This window comes from Symphalangus syndactylus, chromosome 10 (genome assembly GCF_028878055.3).
Source record: "Symphalangus syndactylus isolate Jambi chromosome 10, NHGRI_mSymSyn1-v2.1_pri, whole genome shotgun sequence".
Taxonomy (NCBI): domain Eukaryota; kingdom Metazoa; phylum Chordata; class Mammalia; order Primates; family Hylobatidae; genus Symphalangus; species Symphalangus syndactylus.
The window spans coordinates 108711709-108727387 of record NC_072432.2 but is presented as its reverse complement, the minus strand read 5'-3'; the positions used below and the strand labels follow the sequence as shown (position 1 = coordinate 108727387).

Here is a 15679-nt window from a genome sequence, read left to right as displayed (position 1 = left end):
ATCCTCTGCATAGAGCTGAGCTGTCCTGCACAGCAGCCAGTAGCCACATGTGACCCTCAAGCCCGTGGAATGTTGCTAGTGCTACTGAGGAACTGAATTTTTAAACTTTAACTATTTGAATTAACCTTTGCTAAATTCACTTATTTGAAACTGTTAAAGTATGTTTGGAGCAACTTGCATGCATGAATCTGCTTTTTCAACTATAAATTTTATGATCTCTAAATACAGATCAAATATTTTGGATGAAAATTTAGCACCTGAATGGAGATGTGTAAATGTAAATTACACAGCAGATTTCAAGTACTTGTTATGAAAAGCACAATGTAAAATATCTCAGTAATTTTTATACAGATTACAAGTTGGGATGATTAGATTAATTAGATTAAACGAGATTTATTAAAATTAACTTCATTCGTTTAGTTTTACTTTAAGGTAACTTCTTTTAAAAGTTTAAGATTAAGTATGTGGCTCACCTTCTATTTCTATTGGTTAGTACTGGTATAGAGTATTTTTAGTACAGAGGGTGGGTGCTGGAAGTCCCAAACACAAATCATTCTGAGGACCCTTCCTATGCAAAGAGCAAAGCGGGCAATGTTTTTTGTGTGTGTTGACACCTTGTTTTCTGAGGCCCCAGTTCCCTCATGCCTCCTCCACTACTTTGTCACTATCCTCGCTAGGAAAATACCAAGTATTACCATATACAACATCTTAGTGAGCAGTTGGTGTGGGGATCTGCTTCACTTTGGGCATTTTCATTTTATGTTTAATCTTAAACACAAGAATGAAATGTGGAGTTTCATTGGGACCTCGGGAGGGAGAAAGTGGGCACATCTGGGGTCCTCAGATTTACAAGCCAGCCCTGATATCCCCAATTCCTTCCCAATCTTGCCTGTGACTCTCCTGGTTCAGTTTCTCTAAAAAATATCACTGCGGGTCTTTTCTTCTTCTAATTCCCACAGGGTGAAAAAGGTGACCTGGGTGTGATGGGCTTGCCAGGGTCAAGAGGACCAATGGGCTCCAAGGTCAGTGTGGGGTCCAAATGGATGTTCCCAGATCTTCTCCGTAAGGCTCTGGAGCAGCTGCTGTCTACAAACATAGGGACTGGATGGGGCTGCAGTCCTGGACTAGGGAATGTCATGGATATTGCAGAGCCTACCTTTACCAGCCCTTTGGAGAACATCATGCCCTAGGATGCAGGGGCATAGGGATGCCATTCCTGCTGTTCTCTTGGGCAGGAAGAACCAAGCTTCTGGATATCAGAGCAGATGGAAACCTTTGATCAAGACTTTGCAGGGTGATAAAAGCAATGTTCCTTTTAGGCCTGGTATAACCACAACCCTCTGGGACATCTTTGTGTTTGGTGCTGCAACCCCACTAAAACTCATAGTGCAATGTGGAGACACACCTTACCACCACATTCAGGGATTCCTTCTATTCTTCTACCAAACTCAGAAGTCCTATAAGGCTGATTGTAAATGTACCTTCTGCTTTCTTTTAGGGCTACCCTGGATCCAGAGGGGAAAAGGTTAGTGCTTTTCTTGGATGGTGTCCCAGAGCCTGGTCTGGGCTACAGGCTCTGGAATCAGAGACGTGCAGAGGATGGGCCCAGGTCTCTCTTTAGTCTGCAACTAAAGCCACCATCCCTAGCTATTCCCCGCCCTTTGTCAGTGGACTGAGAGAGAAGTGAGGGACCTCCTGAAGCAGGGCAAGCTGGTAAGAGAAGGGCTTCCCATAGAGGCAGAGGCCCCTCGTGTGGAGCACATAAGCAAATGAAGGCCGTGCCAGGTAGAGAATAAGCACAGTTTGCACAGAGTGCTGGAGGAAATTGGTGATGCATGTCTTTAGGCCAAGCTTCCACCACACACCCTTCTGACCTGGCCAAAAACCAAATCAAAACCAGCATCAACCTGTGGACAAATTTCCTACGGGATGAGAGAGGATTTGGGGCCCAGAATTTTCCATGAGTTGTCCTTTATGAATGCAAGAGGTCTTCAGGGTTCAACAAGAAGTAGATCACAAAGCATTCCTTCCCTGGACAAGTCACCTGACATCTCTGAGCCTATTTCTTCACTTGTAAAATGAGGGTTTTGGTTAGGGAGCTTTTCAGTTTGAAATGCTTGAATTTCCCTCCCAGGATATTAACTCATTGACTTTCTCCTGTGGTTTCTTCCTAGGGATCCAGAGGTGAAAAGGGTGACCTGGGTCCCAAAGGAGAAAAGGTAATGGAGAAAACCTTTCCATAGAAATGATAAATGTCAATGCAAGTAGAAGCCCCCACCCACCCCCATCTGTGGACTGATGATGGACTGATGGACAGGCCTCCATCTTGAAAATGACCAACCAAGCCTGTCCACAGCCGTTTCAGGCGTTGTTTCAGAGGCAGTCACAATATTTGTTGCTCTTTTCACAGGGTTTCCCAGGATTTCCTGGAATGTTGGGGCAGAAAGTAAGTAACCTTGAGGTAGTGAAAATAGGCCTCAATAAAAATATCAGGTCCTCCAAGCACAACAAAAAGAGCTCTGCCTCCTTGTCTATCAGGCAGGGATGGTGGGTTTAACCATGGAAACTTCTGGTTTGGGATGGGAAGCAAGTTGCTTTTCACCCTGGGGAGAGGGTGGCGGGATGGTCTGGAGCCTCCCTCTAGCTCAATGGGAAGGAAAGGACAACCCATCTAGGTTTTGGGTTTTTGTTTGTTTGTTTGTTTGCTTGCTTTCTTTTTTGCTTTTCCTACCTCTTAGAGGGCTGTGCTCCTACTCAAATGCAGAAACCTTTCTCATAGGGGACTGAGATCTGAGCTACAACAGTCAAAGCCCCTGTCAGCACACAGGCCCCAGTGTAAGGCACAGGTGTCTTTAGCTTAAGGTCACTGTGCCTTATTGCAGTCCTTCTTCAAGGGTGGTGCACATACTGCCAGAAGGACACAAAAGTATTTGAACTGAAGACTGCTAACATTTTTTTAAGAGTTAAATTTTGTATTTAAATAGTTAAATATTGGCCAGGCATGGTGCCTCATGCCTGTAATCCCAGCACTTTGGGATGGCTTGAGCCCAGGAGTTCGAGACTAGCCTGGGCAACATGGTGAAATCCTATTTCTACCAAAAAAAAAATACACAAAACATTAGCTGGGCATGGTAGTGCGCACCTGTAGTGCCAGATACTTAGGAAGCTGAGGCGGGAGGGTGGTCTGAGCCCAGGAGTCAAAGCTGCAGTAAGCCATGATTGCACCACTGCACTCCAGCCTGGGCCACAGAGGCAGACCCTGTCTCAATAAATAAATAAATAGTTAAGTATTTAATGGATATCTTGCTTGGCACAAAGCTTGATAAAAAAGGGTCCATTTCAGGTAACTTAAAGAAAAAAATATTCAGCCTGGGCAATATAGTACTATCTCATCTCTAAAAAAAAAAAAAAAAAAAAAAAAAATTAGCAGGTCATGGTGGCACATGCCTATAGTGCCAGCGACTCAGGAGGCTGAGGTGGGAGAATTGCCTGAGCCCAGGTGATTGAGGCTGCAGTGAGCTGAGATTACGCCACTGCTCTCCAGCCTGGGCAACAGAGAAAGACCATGTCTCTGAAAAAAAAGAGAAGAGAAGAGAAGAGAAGAGAAGAGAAGAGAAGAGAAGAGAAGAGAGGAGAAGAAAGTGAAGAAAGAGAGAGAGAGAGAAAGAAAAATATTCAGTAAATAGCAAAACAGTGGTATACAGAGATGACAAAAATTGTGAAGGTGACCAACATATTTTCTGAAACTTTTACTGAGGGTTAGGGTTGGGGAAGAAGAACAAGGGTAGGTGAGGGGAAATGTCAGAGAATAAAGAGAGAAAAGGGCATACATGGCCATTTGGAACAGCTCCTAAGCTAACATCATGTTGGCTCCTCATGCCATAAGACATTTCCATTGGAAATTGTTATTTTAACCTAGGTCTCAAACCATCATGTTCTTCAAACATGCAAAGGGGATGCTTTGTTAGTATTTTTAATTTTTAAAAGTTCACCTTAAAGTTTTATTTACCAAACTAAAACAATTTTTATCTTACCTTTTCTAGTCAGTGGAACATGTTTAAATATTTTCAATCAACATGCATTAAGTTATTATATCACTACCTTAAGCTGTCAGAAACTACACTCTGCTACCCTAGGTAGGGTGTTGGGTTAAAAAAATAGATTAATTATATAAGCAAATTAAAGGAAATGTTAAAAGAGAAAAAACAGTTTTACTTAAAATATTTAGATTAGCTTTTCATTCAGGGCAATAGTGAACGTCAAAGAATAATAAATTACTGTAAAATTTAGTATGGCAGCTTCTCTGTCCTCTGCACCATTTACTAGACTTCCTATCTGAAGAGTTGTCTTCGCCTTTTATGACAGGCTGTTTTAAGACAGAGCTGATATGATGACCATAATTAGGTCTTGGGAGAGAAATTAGATCAAGAAATTCCTGACTGCTTCCAGCTGATGTAGAGAAGGGCCACACTTCCTTCTGACAATCCTTGAAAAAAAAAAAAGTGCTGCTTGTGCTGCTGTTTCCTCCCAGCCATAAAGACATCCCTGAGCCTCTCTAAACAGCCAGGGAAAAACTGCAAACATCTCCATGGCATGTAGCATCCATCCTATCCTCTCACACTCTCCCTTTCCCTAGAGACTGTTGAAGGATGTGTGGGTTGGAAAGAAATCATAGATTTAAGGACAATTCTTGGTGAAACAAGACATTAGTGGCTTGGGTAGGGACACATTGGCTGAGCTGACAGATAATTTCAGAGCTTTATGTTTGATCCTTTCCATATACAGGTGTTCCCTGGAATTTTCCATTGTGTTATAGCTCCTCTGACCACCATGTGAAAAAGTGCCTGGGTGTTTTTTGTTCTCTCTGAGGAGCTGGGCAGCTCTTCATGGGCACTGGCTGCTGACTAACACTCATGGTTGCTATTGCTAAATTTTTCTTGTTGGTGGTGCATTCTGGGCTGTTGGGGGATTACTGCAGACAGGAATGAAGCGCCCTGTGGGTTCATGACCCAAAGAAACAGTAAGTGGGGCCGGAATCCATGCAGAATAAAACAGGGAAGAAGGAGAGAAACTAAGATGGAGAAATGAGTTTTGTGAAATATTGGCCTTAAACTATGAAATTCTGCAATGGGTACATTGGGTTTTGATAGTTCAACATAGAGCTTTACAAATAGGAATATTGTTTCCATTGTTCTCCATGCCTTTTTCAATAATTATATTGAAGATGTGAACATATGTTTGGAACATCTCTCCCCACAAAAGAGCTTTCATCTAAATCAAATGGAAGTGAGCTGGAACTCAAACCAATGCTTACTAAGAGTGGGCAAGCACATAATCCTAAGTAAGAGTCATTAAATGAGTAGAAACTTCCCAAAGATAACAGTTGGCAAAACAGTGTCCAATCATTTAAAAACCTCTAAATTTGAATTTGTGCTAAAAACAACACGTAAGAAAATACAACATAAAATTCCAACTAGAAGGAAAGTGTTTTCCCAGACAGCTTGTAGTAAGTAGCACAGGCATGCTGTGCTGGATGCCCCAGCCTCTTACTGCCCGTTCTGGGTGATGATTTGTCTCTCCTATTTGGCCATCAAAGTGTGTGCTGCTCCACACCTGTCCCTCTCAGGTAACAGATAACCCACTCAGAATTACCTTCTTCCTTCCCTCCTCTTCCTTGAAAGACATGTCTGCCTTTCTCATGACTTCATCACTCTCCCAACCTTCCAGGGCAGCCCAGTTGGCATAGATTTGGAATGATCAAGTAAACTGCCCTTGTAGCCAATGACTGGCTAGACCTGTGTAGATGTGCCCACTCCACATGCCCTAAGTCCTCTCTTGCTTCTTTTTCCTTCTTTCCAGGGTGAAATGGGTCCAAAAGGTGAACCTGGGATAGCAGGACACCGAGGACCCACGGGAAGACCAGGAAAACGAGGCAAGCAGGTAAGGATCCCAGGGCTTACCACCCGCCTGGGGTCAGAACTTCCTGACCTGACAGTGTGTGGAGTGGCAGGCAGGTGGCGTTAATCAGATATATTCTGTAGACCTAGACTCCAACGTCCTCTAGGCTAGCAGATGGGAGCAGCACCACTTCCAGAAGCTGCTGGCATCTCTAGGCTAGCCACAGTTTGAAGTGGATGGGATAGGATGCTCCATGGGAACTGTGCCAAGGCCAGAAGCAAAAGTGGATATTTGGTTCATAAAAATAAGTCTATCTTAACCAAAGCAGCTAGGAATGGAAGGCAGATATGGTCATTTACCCAGAAAACCTATTTTATGCTTCAATGTCCCAGACACAAATGAAGTTTTAAAAACGAGCCTAGATATTTTCCTGCTGTTGAGAGGTCTTCTGGGTCTCAACAATAGGGTGGTTTTTCCCTGCTCAGGCCTCCAATTTGTAAGTGACCTTTTTTCTTGGGTTTATTGACGTGCTTAAGGCAATTGTTCATTCTGAACTCCCCCTGGTCAGCAGGCTCTTGTGTTAAGCCATGTGATGTGACATGACTGCTCTAGAGACAGCCTTAGCTGTCTCATATATAATCCTGAGAGGTAAACATCTTTGGATGGAAGCTTTTTCCATTCTTTTACTTATTTCCTTAGGCTATATCTGTGGCCCACAAACTTAATCTTACATCAAGATCACCTGGGGGTGGGGCCGGTGATTAAATACAGATGTACAGATCCCTCACATCAGGTGCAATGGTTGTAGTTCCAAGCTTGCCACTCCTCATCCCCAGTGTCTAGGCCTTATTTTCCAAAGACAATAATATAATTGACCTGGAATGAGCTTTCAGCATGGGTTTGGCTATTTTTTGTTAAGCTCCATGTGATTTTAATGTGCAGCCAGGTTTCAGAACCATAATAACACTATGAAGCCAATTCTGGTCTTTTCCCAATCAGTTTAGAAAGAACACAGGCTCTAACCTGGAAAATTTAGACTGCACAGTAACTTTCGAAGTTACAATCTTCCAGTCCAATTTTCAAACTTTGATCGTGGGTGGCATGGTCATGGTTTCGCAATGATGCCACAGATACCAATTTCTTAAAAGTAGGCTTAGATAAAAAAGGAAAAAAATAGGGGAGAAATCTTTTCTTGTATCACTTTATCCCCTCCTAATGATTTCCATTCATAATATTTTAAGCTTGGGGTTCCAGAAGCTTCCTGGCTTCCTTCTGTCTTGGGCAGTGTTTGTCTTTTCCTAGTTTCTGGCGATAACCAAAGCCAGGAAGGCCATTTCTTGAGCCTGCTGAGACTGATTCCGTTGGAATCGTAAAAGCTACACCAAAACCACACCTGGGAGCTCAGAGAAGTTAGAGAAATGAGCCCAAGCTTTCGACAAAACATTGTGAACAACCCGAGGGTGCTGCAAACCCTCGGTGTTGGTGTCGTTCCAGTTGGGAGATAACGAGTTGTTAGCCTTAGAAGCCTGCTGTGATACTTATTTTTATCATGAATTAATCTCCCAGCATAGAGTCTTACATACTCTTTGTTTGTTGGCCAGCAGTGCTGAGAGTCTCTGAAAGTTATTGTTAAGTCAATCCAAAGGCAAAAATCAGAAATTCAGAAGGAATTTCAGATAATAATTTCTGTGCCAGAAGGATTACAGAGACCACTTAATCCAGTCTCCTCAGCTTATTCACAAGGAAGCTGAGGGCCAGGGAGATGGAGTTGCTAGCCCAAGACCCCTCCATGAAGTCAGCTTCAAAGCCAGGGTTAGAATCCAGAGAGTTGAGTTGAGACCAACTTTCCCCACATGACTTCTTCTCTCAGCTACCTTCATGCTTCAGGACTTGCCTTCAGGCAAGCCCAGGAAAGCAGCTGTTGACTTTATTATAAAAATCTTCTCAGCCAGGCATGGCAACTCATGCCTGTAATCTCAGCACTTTGGGAGGCTGAGGCAGGCAGATCACCTGAGGTCAGGAGTTCAAGACCAGCCTGGCCAACATATAGTGAAACCCCGCCTCTACTAAAAAATACAAAAATTAGCTGGGCATGGTGGCGCACACCTCTAGTCCCAGCTACTTGGGAAGCTGAGGCAAGAGTCGCTTGAACACAGGAGGCAGATGTTGCAGTGAGCTAAGATCACACCACTGCACTCCAGCCTGGGGGACAGAGCAAGACTCCGTCTCTCAAAAAAAAACCTTCAGTAACTGAGAAACAATTTCCTTGAGAGAGATCACCCAACTTTGTGGCAAATAAGGAATAAAGAATGCCTTTCCTGGAAAGCTCTACTCAGTGAGTCTTGCTGATAGAGACATGGCTCATTCTGAGCCATGGCCGATAAGCGGAATATTCCATTACTGCTGGTGTCAGAATGAAGGAGCATTTCCAGCTCCTTCAAGCTTTGGAACTTCCTGTGCTCAGAGCCAGCTGACATGGCCGTTAGAAAAACAAGACTGAACTGTGGCTATATTAAGATGTGTGACTTCCTTTGCCATCCTGGGACCCAGCTTGGTTACTGCAGGGAATGCTTCAGCTGGGCTGAGGCTTAAGAACTCCCTCCATAAACATGGAATCAGAAATAAACTCTGACCTCACGGATCCCATATTCAGAGTTCAAGAACTCCTTGGACATTACCAAGACGGCCCCCAGTGCCATGTGGACAAGGCGGCAGGTCACCTGTCACCGTTGTGGCTGGAAAGGAGTCCCAAACCTGCCTGCTCCCCAGATTTGAGGAAGATTACATTTCATCAGGTGGGCAAGCCTGCCAAGGCGCAAGTGTAGTAAGAAGAACCAGGTCAAAAATGTCAGGTGTCAATCACTGCTCTGATTAGGTCTGAGGCAAGAGCAAACAATTAGCAAATTGCTCAGGGGAAGAGTGAATAGCATGCACCAGCCTTGGTTTCGGGGTGACTCCTAAGAGCAACCCTGAGGGAGAATGAAGAGCCCAGTCTTTGCTCTTTATGCTCCCAGCATAGGCAGAAAAGAGGACACTTCATGTGGAACAGCTGTAGCCACAGGTGTGCCCTTTTTAATAAACCAAGACTTGTTTAACTACGTGAAACAGATGGAACCAAGCCAGTTGCTGTGATAATTGGCTTGCCCCACATAGCTCTTCGTTCTGTGCAAACCACATTTGCACCTCTGAGATCTTTGTTAGTCTCACAGACCTATGTGGGTGTAAATTTACTGGCCTCATTTTAAAGATGACAAAACTGAGGTACAAAGCAATGACATGAGTTACCCAGAGTCTTAAGGTCAAGGTGAAACCTCTGGATTTACAGATCAGCAAAGCTGCCTACCTTTGTGTTTCTAGCATCTTTGTCCTCCCTCATTTCATCTGGGGAAAGGAGGTGAGCTAGACAGATTCCAGCCCGTAGGGAGTGTATGTCTCATGGGGAGACATCAATGAAATGACCACACAAATAATCCATATGCTATGATCTGGGATAAATGCCATGAAGGAAATAGGCTGAGTTCTGAGAGCTTATGGTGGGGTGAACTGACTCCATCCAGGAAGGTCAGGGAAGGCTTTGCCATAGGGCATTTGAGCTGAGAGTCAAAGGGTGAGTGACAGTTAACTAGGCTAGGGGGAAGGAAGAGATTTTGGGGCAGAGAGAAGGATCTCGAGAAGGGGGATAATAGACATGGTGCCCTTGAAGACCAAAAAGGCCAAAAGGCTGGAATGAAGCTGGAAAGCCTGGCCATGCAAGGCTTTGCAGGCTGCAGTAAAGAGCTAAGTCTTTATCCTGAGTGCAACGGGAGCCAATGAGTGAAAATAGCTCATTTCTAGGCCTCCATTTCCTCACCTGCCCAGGGCCTAGAGTAGATTTGACCGGTTCCTTTCAGCTGCCATGTGCCACATTTGTAGGACAGAGCAAGAACTAAGGTCTGCAAACTTGTAGCCATCACTATCTCAAATGTCATTTGCCCTAAGCTTATTAAGAGCTCGATGGTCAAGACCTCTGGAGCTGCATCCCCCACTGGGCTCTTGCTCCTTAAGTGCAAGGTGATCTCTGATTTGGTGATAAATGGGGCGGGAAGCTTGCTATGTCATGCTTTCATAACAGGCTCTGCCTTTCTTTCTGTCAGGGACAGAAAGGGGATAGTGGAGTTATGGGCCCACCTGGCAAGCCTGGGCCTTCTGGTCAACCTGGCCGTCCAGGGCCCCCAGGCCCCCCATCTGCAGGTAAGAGCTACACTGCTTCACTTGATCCACTGTTGCAGTACTGGCCAGCCTCCCAGAGAGGGCACAAGGAAATGCCAGCAGAGATGCCTTGTGTTTCAAGTTAGAAACTACCAGAGACACTCTAATATCTTTGTAATTTCTCCACGATTTAGCTCATTCAACTTTTATGCAAGAGAGATAAATGCCATTCTGAATTTTTTTAGCATTCTGGAGAACAAATAGAGGAAAGAAAAAAAGCACATTAATGATGTCATTTATACCTTAAGTGAAAAATAACAGGAACATATTTCATCAACTAATACCTTTTTCTAGATATAAGTGTCATGGCTCCAAGCAATTCTCTTAAACCTAGAAGTAAAGGTGACATTGCAGGGTTTTCCAATTTACAGTGTTATAAAAGAGTCCTTATTTGTTTGCAATAGATAGAGAACGAGGCCGGGCGTGGGTGGCTCACGCCTGTTTTTTCAGCACTTTGGGAGGCCGAGACGGGCAGATCACTTGAGGTCGGGAGTTTGAGACCTGGTCAACCATGGCAAAAACGCTTCTCTACTAAAAGTACAAAAATTAGCCTGGCGTGGTGGCACGTGGCTGTAATCCCAGCTTCTCTGAGGCCGAGGCAGAAGAATCACTTGAACCTGGGAGGTGGAGATTGCAGTGAGCTAAAATTGTGCCATCTCGAAACTCTGTCTCAAAAAAAAAAAAAGATAGAAAGAAATTACTAAAATGAAATAAAAAATAAAAAATGGGCCGGGTGCGGTGGCTCACGCCTGTAATCCCAGCACTTTGGGAGGCCGAGGTGGGCAGATCACGAGGTCAGGGGATTGAGACCATCCTGGCTAACACTGTGAAACCCCATCTCTACTAAAAATACACAAAATTAGCCGGGCGTGGTGGCGGGTGCCCATAGTCTCAGCTACTTGGGAGGATGAGGCAGAACAGCATGAACCTGGGAGGCGGAGCTTGTAGTGAGTCGAGATCGCGCTTCTGCACTCCAGCCTGGGCGACAGAGCGTGACCTCCGTCTCAAAATAAATAAATAAATAAGTAAATAAATAAATATAAAAAGTCTGCTATTGAGAAGGGCATAGATACACTGCTTCCTTGTATGTTTGTTTTCCAGACAGAGCCTTGCTCTGTCACCCAGGCTGGAGTGCAGTGGTGTGATCTCGGCACACTGCAACCTCCGCCTCCCTGGTTCAAGTGATTCCCCTGCCTCAGCCTCCTGAGTAGATGGGATTACATGTGCTTGCCACCACGCCTGGCTAATTCTTGCATTTTTAGTAGAGATGGGGTTTCACCATGTTGGTCAGGCTGGTCTTGATCTCCTCACCTCGTGATCCGCCCACCTCGGCCTCCCAAAGTGCTGGGAATACAGGCGTGAGCCACCACACCCAGCTGCTGCTTCCTTCTTTTACCTCATTCAATTTTATTAGCTAAGCCCTTTATTTCGTTCCTTTGTCAGCTCATGGTAGGGGCTTTCACAGCACATCAACTGTATAAAGACAGTATCAAGAAGATCATTTGTTGACTAAAATATTTTTTGTCTTCAGTTATACAAAAGGAATCCAAACAATTTTTATTCCAACTTTTTTCTTAAGAAAATGAAGACATTTACAATTCCATAGTGTATTCCCCCTCTTCCTGTGTTTATGGAAATATATTTGCAGCCACATCATGGGATGGGCAAGAAATGTCATATTTTGTTAGATCCTTTAAACTAAGTTAAATCTGGCTCTGAGAGTCCAACCTGCTAGGATGCCAAATAAATTAATTCAGGCATTATTAGAGTTTTCACTACTCCTCCAACAACCACGAATAGGTTGGGCAAAGATCCTGGTGAATTATGGCAGAAAAATGTCAGGGAAGGTCCCTCCAACCTTTGGTCTACTCCATTCACTTCTGAAATAGAGTAGAAATAGAAATAGACTTGTTGTCCAAGTCCCTGTGGTCCACAGATACCTGGTGGCTGCTGTTCTCATGCCATACGTGGGTATCAGAACATTTTCAAGGCTGGGAGTCCTGGTCCCTACAGTTCAACTTTCCAAGGAGCACCCCACAACCATTCTTTCTGACACCTGTCTCTTCCTCAGGATACAAGGGGTCCCTCTCCTGTCCATGTCTAGGGATGTCGCTCCTCTTCCATCCCTGACCCCTTCCTTCCTCATACTCCTCATATACCAGCACCCCAATTAGGAGCTTTGTCCTTCAGAGAACAGAAGGCAGAAAGAAAAGTTTGTTTCCAAAAGTACCTGCTTTTAGCAAGGGCAAGAAAGCACAAACTCTTGCTACCTCCTTGAAATAGGGAGCGGAGGAAGGAAATACTGGGAGAACAAACACTGATTAGTATGGGTAATAACTTACGTTTGCCACACCTGTTTCGATGTTGTTAGGGGAATCAGATTTGAGATGCAGCCCAGGCCACGTGCCCACACTCCATAATTCATTTCTGGAATTGGCTGGATGATCTGAATGGGGGTCCTTTCGACTAGTCCTCTTCCTCCTTGGTTCTGGAAGGCATGATGTCCCCCTGGAGCCCCATAACTATGAGCTACCAATCGCAGAGACTGAGAGCTTGGCCTGAGTTGTGCCTTCAGAAGGTACTCTCTTGGCCCCTGGGGTACTTAGGGGCTCACAAAACTGAGGAGTAGGCCAGGCGCGGTGGCTCACGCCTGTAATCCCAGCACTTTGGGAGGTGGGCAGATCACGAGGTCAGGTGATTGAGACCATCCTGGCTAACATGGGGAAACCCCGTCTCTACTAACAGTACAAAAAATTAGCCGGGCGTGGTGGCAGGCGCCTGTAGTCCCAGCTACATCGGAGGCTGAGGCAGGAGAATGGCATGAACCCGGGAGGCGGAGCTTGCAGTGAGCCTAGATCGAGTCACTGCACTCCAGCCTGGGTGACAGAGCGAGACTCCGTCTCAAAAAAAAAAAAACAACAACAAAAAAACTGAGGAGTATTGCAGGGGCATGGGATGGGTGGACGCGTAGGAGGTCCTTAGCAGACTGGGATCTTAGTGGTCTCACTGTGTTTATCTCTTTGTAAAGGCCAGCCCTCACCTGACTTGTCTAGTTCCCTCCTGGGGCTAGGGGATGGATGGGAAGGGCTAGGCTGGAGCTGTTAGCAGCTCCTCGGTGCCCGCTGTTTCTCTTGTCTTGTCAGTCTTCCGTGTATTGCAATCCTGTCCTCTCAGCAGGCCCCACAGAGTCATACTTTTTCTCTCTGGCCTTCCAGCTCCCTCTCTTCCATCCAGTATGCCCACCTCCCTCTCCCTTGACTACCCCAGCCTCTGCCCAATCACGCCCTGCCCTCTACCCTTCAGAGGACACCTTGCCATCTATGGAGCTGGAGCTATTCCTATGGTCTCTCTGGGTCCACATGACCTTACATGGCACTCCTCTCACCTTCTGCCCATCCAGCGAAATTCTTTCTTCCTTCGAAGCTCTCTTTTCAGTAAGGCCTTCCTTGGCCCATAACAGGATGGATCACCCTCCCCTGAGCCCTGGTCATTGCCTCTCTGTTATGGCCTCTCCATTGGTAATGTTTCTGCAGATGTGTTACATCTTCCTGCTAGATCCCTGAGGGCAAGGTAGGCGGCTGAGTCAGCTTCACGTCCCCAGTGGCACCTGGTATGTGGGTGGACAGGGCTGCTTCCTGCAGGGGCTCCCAGGCAGGGGTTCTGTGGGTTCACAGTTCATCTCCTCAGGAGCCAAGCAGGGTGGGGCCATCTCTTTGGACTGATGCCCCCGCCCCCCTTTCCGTCCTTTGAGCCACTTCCTTTCTGAGGAGCCTTCCTGAGTGAAGGGGCTGAAGAGAGAAAAGAGAAGATGGGGCAATAAATAATTCTACTCTTTGGAAAATATTGGAGAGGTAGGGAGAGAGGGCGAGGAAGGAGTTAAAAAGAGATATTCAGCCGGGCGCGGTGGCTCACGCCTGTAATCCCAGCACTTGGGGAGGCCCAGGCGGACGGATCACTTGAGGTCAGAAATTCAAGACCAGCCTGGCCAACATGGTGAAACTCCCATCTCTACTAAAAATACAAAAATTAGCCGGGCATGGTGGCAGGCACCTGTAATCCCAGCTACTCAGGAGGCTGAAGCAGGAAAATTACTTGAACCCAGGAGGCAGAGGTTACAGTGAGCTGAGATCTCGCTACTGCACTCCTGCCTGGGTGAGAGAGTGAGACTCCATCTCAAAAATAAATAAATAAATAAATAAATAAATAAATAAATAAATAAATAAGATATCCCTGTGCCTGGGACCAGTTGGATAATCATCCAGAGTTGGACTAGGCCCCGCAGATTGGTTCCTGACACTACCTTTGACAGTCTGATGGAAGTCCCAAACCCACTCTCGGGGGAAAAACTGCATATACCTACATCCAAGGTTTTGCACCCCATTTCCCAGGGTTCCAGAACCCCTGTCCCAGCGCCATCGTGAGATAGCCTTGGCCTCTGTAGACCACAGGTTAAAACTGCCCTGGTCTAGTCCTACACTCCCGTTAGAGATAAGAATCTTGAACCTCAAAGAGAAGTGATGCCTGCAAGGTCACAGCACTGACTGGAGGCCACCCTGGTCCACAATCAGTCTGTGACTCCAGTGAGTGTCAGCCAGGCGGCCCTAGAGGTTGTTGTGCTGGTTCCTCTGCCTTCTCCTAGATTCCCCTCTCCTGATCCTTTCCCACCGAGGCAGCCAATGGAAGTGGGAGCCTGCCTGGGCAAAGATGGAGAGCCAGGTCCTCTGGCTGCAGGGGGTGGGGATGAAACCCAGCTGAGACATGATCTCCCAGAGGTCAGGGTGGGGAAGTTCAGGTTGCTGAGTCCTTCAGTATAGCCTGGCAGAAAACAGGCAGGGGTAACGGATGCCCTCCAGCAACTGGGAGGAAGCTGCAGGGAAACTGCAGTGGTGGCAGCAGGCTCCCTGCCACATCCTGTTGGGAGGTGACCTCGGTTTCTGGTGCCCAGTTCTGTGGGACCAGATAGTGCTGGGGGAGGTGGAAAGGGTGAGAGCTTTGTACTTATCCGAGTTAGAAGGAAAGAGGGGCTAAGAGGTGGGGAGGGAATAAAGGCAAAATGCCTTTAGGATGTAATTTGCAATAATCAAATTACAAATTTGGCTGAGTCCTTCCTGTACCCAGACAGAGTATAAGTGAATCAATGTGGTACCTGGGAATTGCCAGCTTCCTGAGAGCATCAGTATTCTTGGACGTTTGTCTTTTGAACAGCATAGTGTTAAGTAAAACATGAATTCAAATCTCAGCCTCACCATTCATCAGCGGCTGATAGGACAAACTCCTGACTGTCTCTCAGGCCACGGTTCTGGAGGAGTTGTTGGGGTCACAAAGCCTTCTGGAAGGCTGCTCCAATGCCACCCTCATATTCTTGGTCACAGAGCTTTTCCACTTCAATTTCCCCAAGTGCTTAATTACCCAAAATATTCCTAGGCTGGTGGATTCTCTGTCTCTCTGGGCTCTTCTGAAAATACCAGAACACAGACTGGAGCTCTTCCTACAGAATTATATTTGTATTTCTTGTTAGAACAAACAACCATAG

The 15679-nt window shown here is 45.9% G+C and overlaps 1 protein-coding gene across 16 annotated transcripts in view; it reads left to right on the top strand.

Annotated features, from left to right (window-relative positions):
• Positions 1–15679, top strand: part of COLQ (collagen like tail subunit of asymmetric acetylcholinesterase) — a 116593-nt gene that overhangs the window by 81739 nt on the left and 19175 nt on the right. For all 16 annotated transcript variants that reach the window (XR_010113924.1, XR_010113925.1, XM_055295501.2 and 13 more), the window contains 6 exons: positions 960–1022; positions 1499–1525; positions 2175–2219; positions 2411–2446; positions 5860–5940; positions 10032–10128. Coding sequence is in view for 14 of the 16 variants with exons in the window: in XM_055295501.2 (XP_055151476.1) it covers positions 960–1022; positions 1499–1525; positions 2175–2219; positions 2411–2446; positions 5860–5940; positions 10032–10128 (349 nt within the window). In the remaining 2 variants the exon portion in view is untranslated. The remainder of the gene's footprint in view (positions 1–959; positions 1023–1498; positions 1526–2174; positions 2220–2410; positions 2447–5859; positions 5941–10031; positions 10129–15679) is intronic.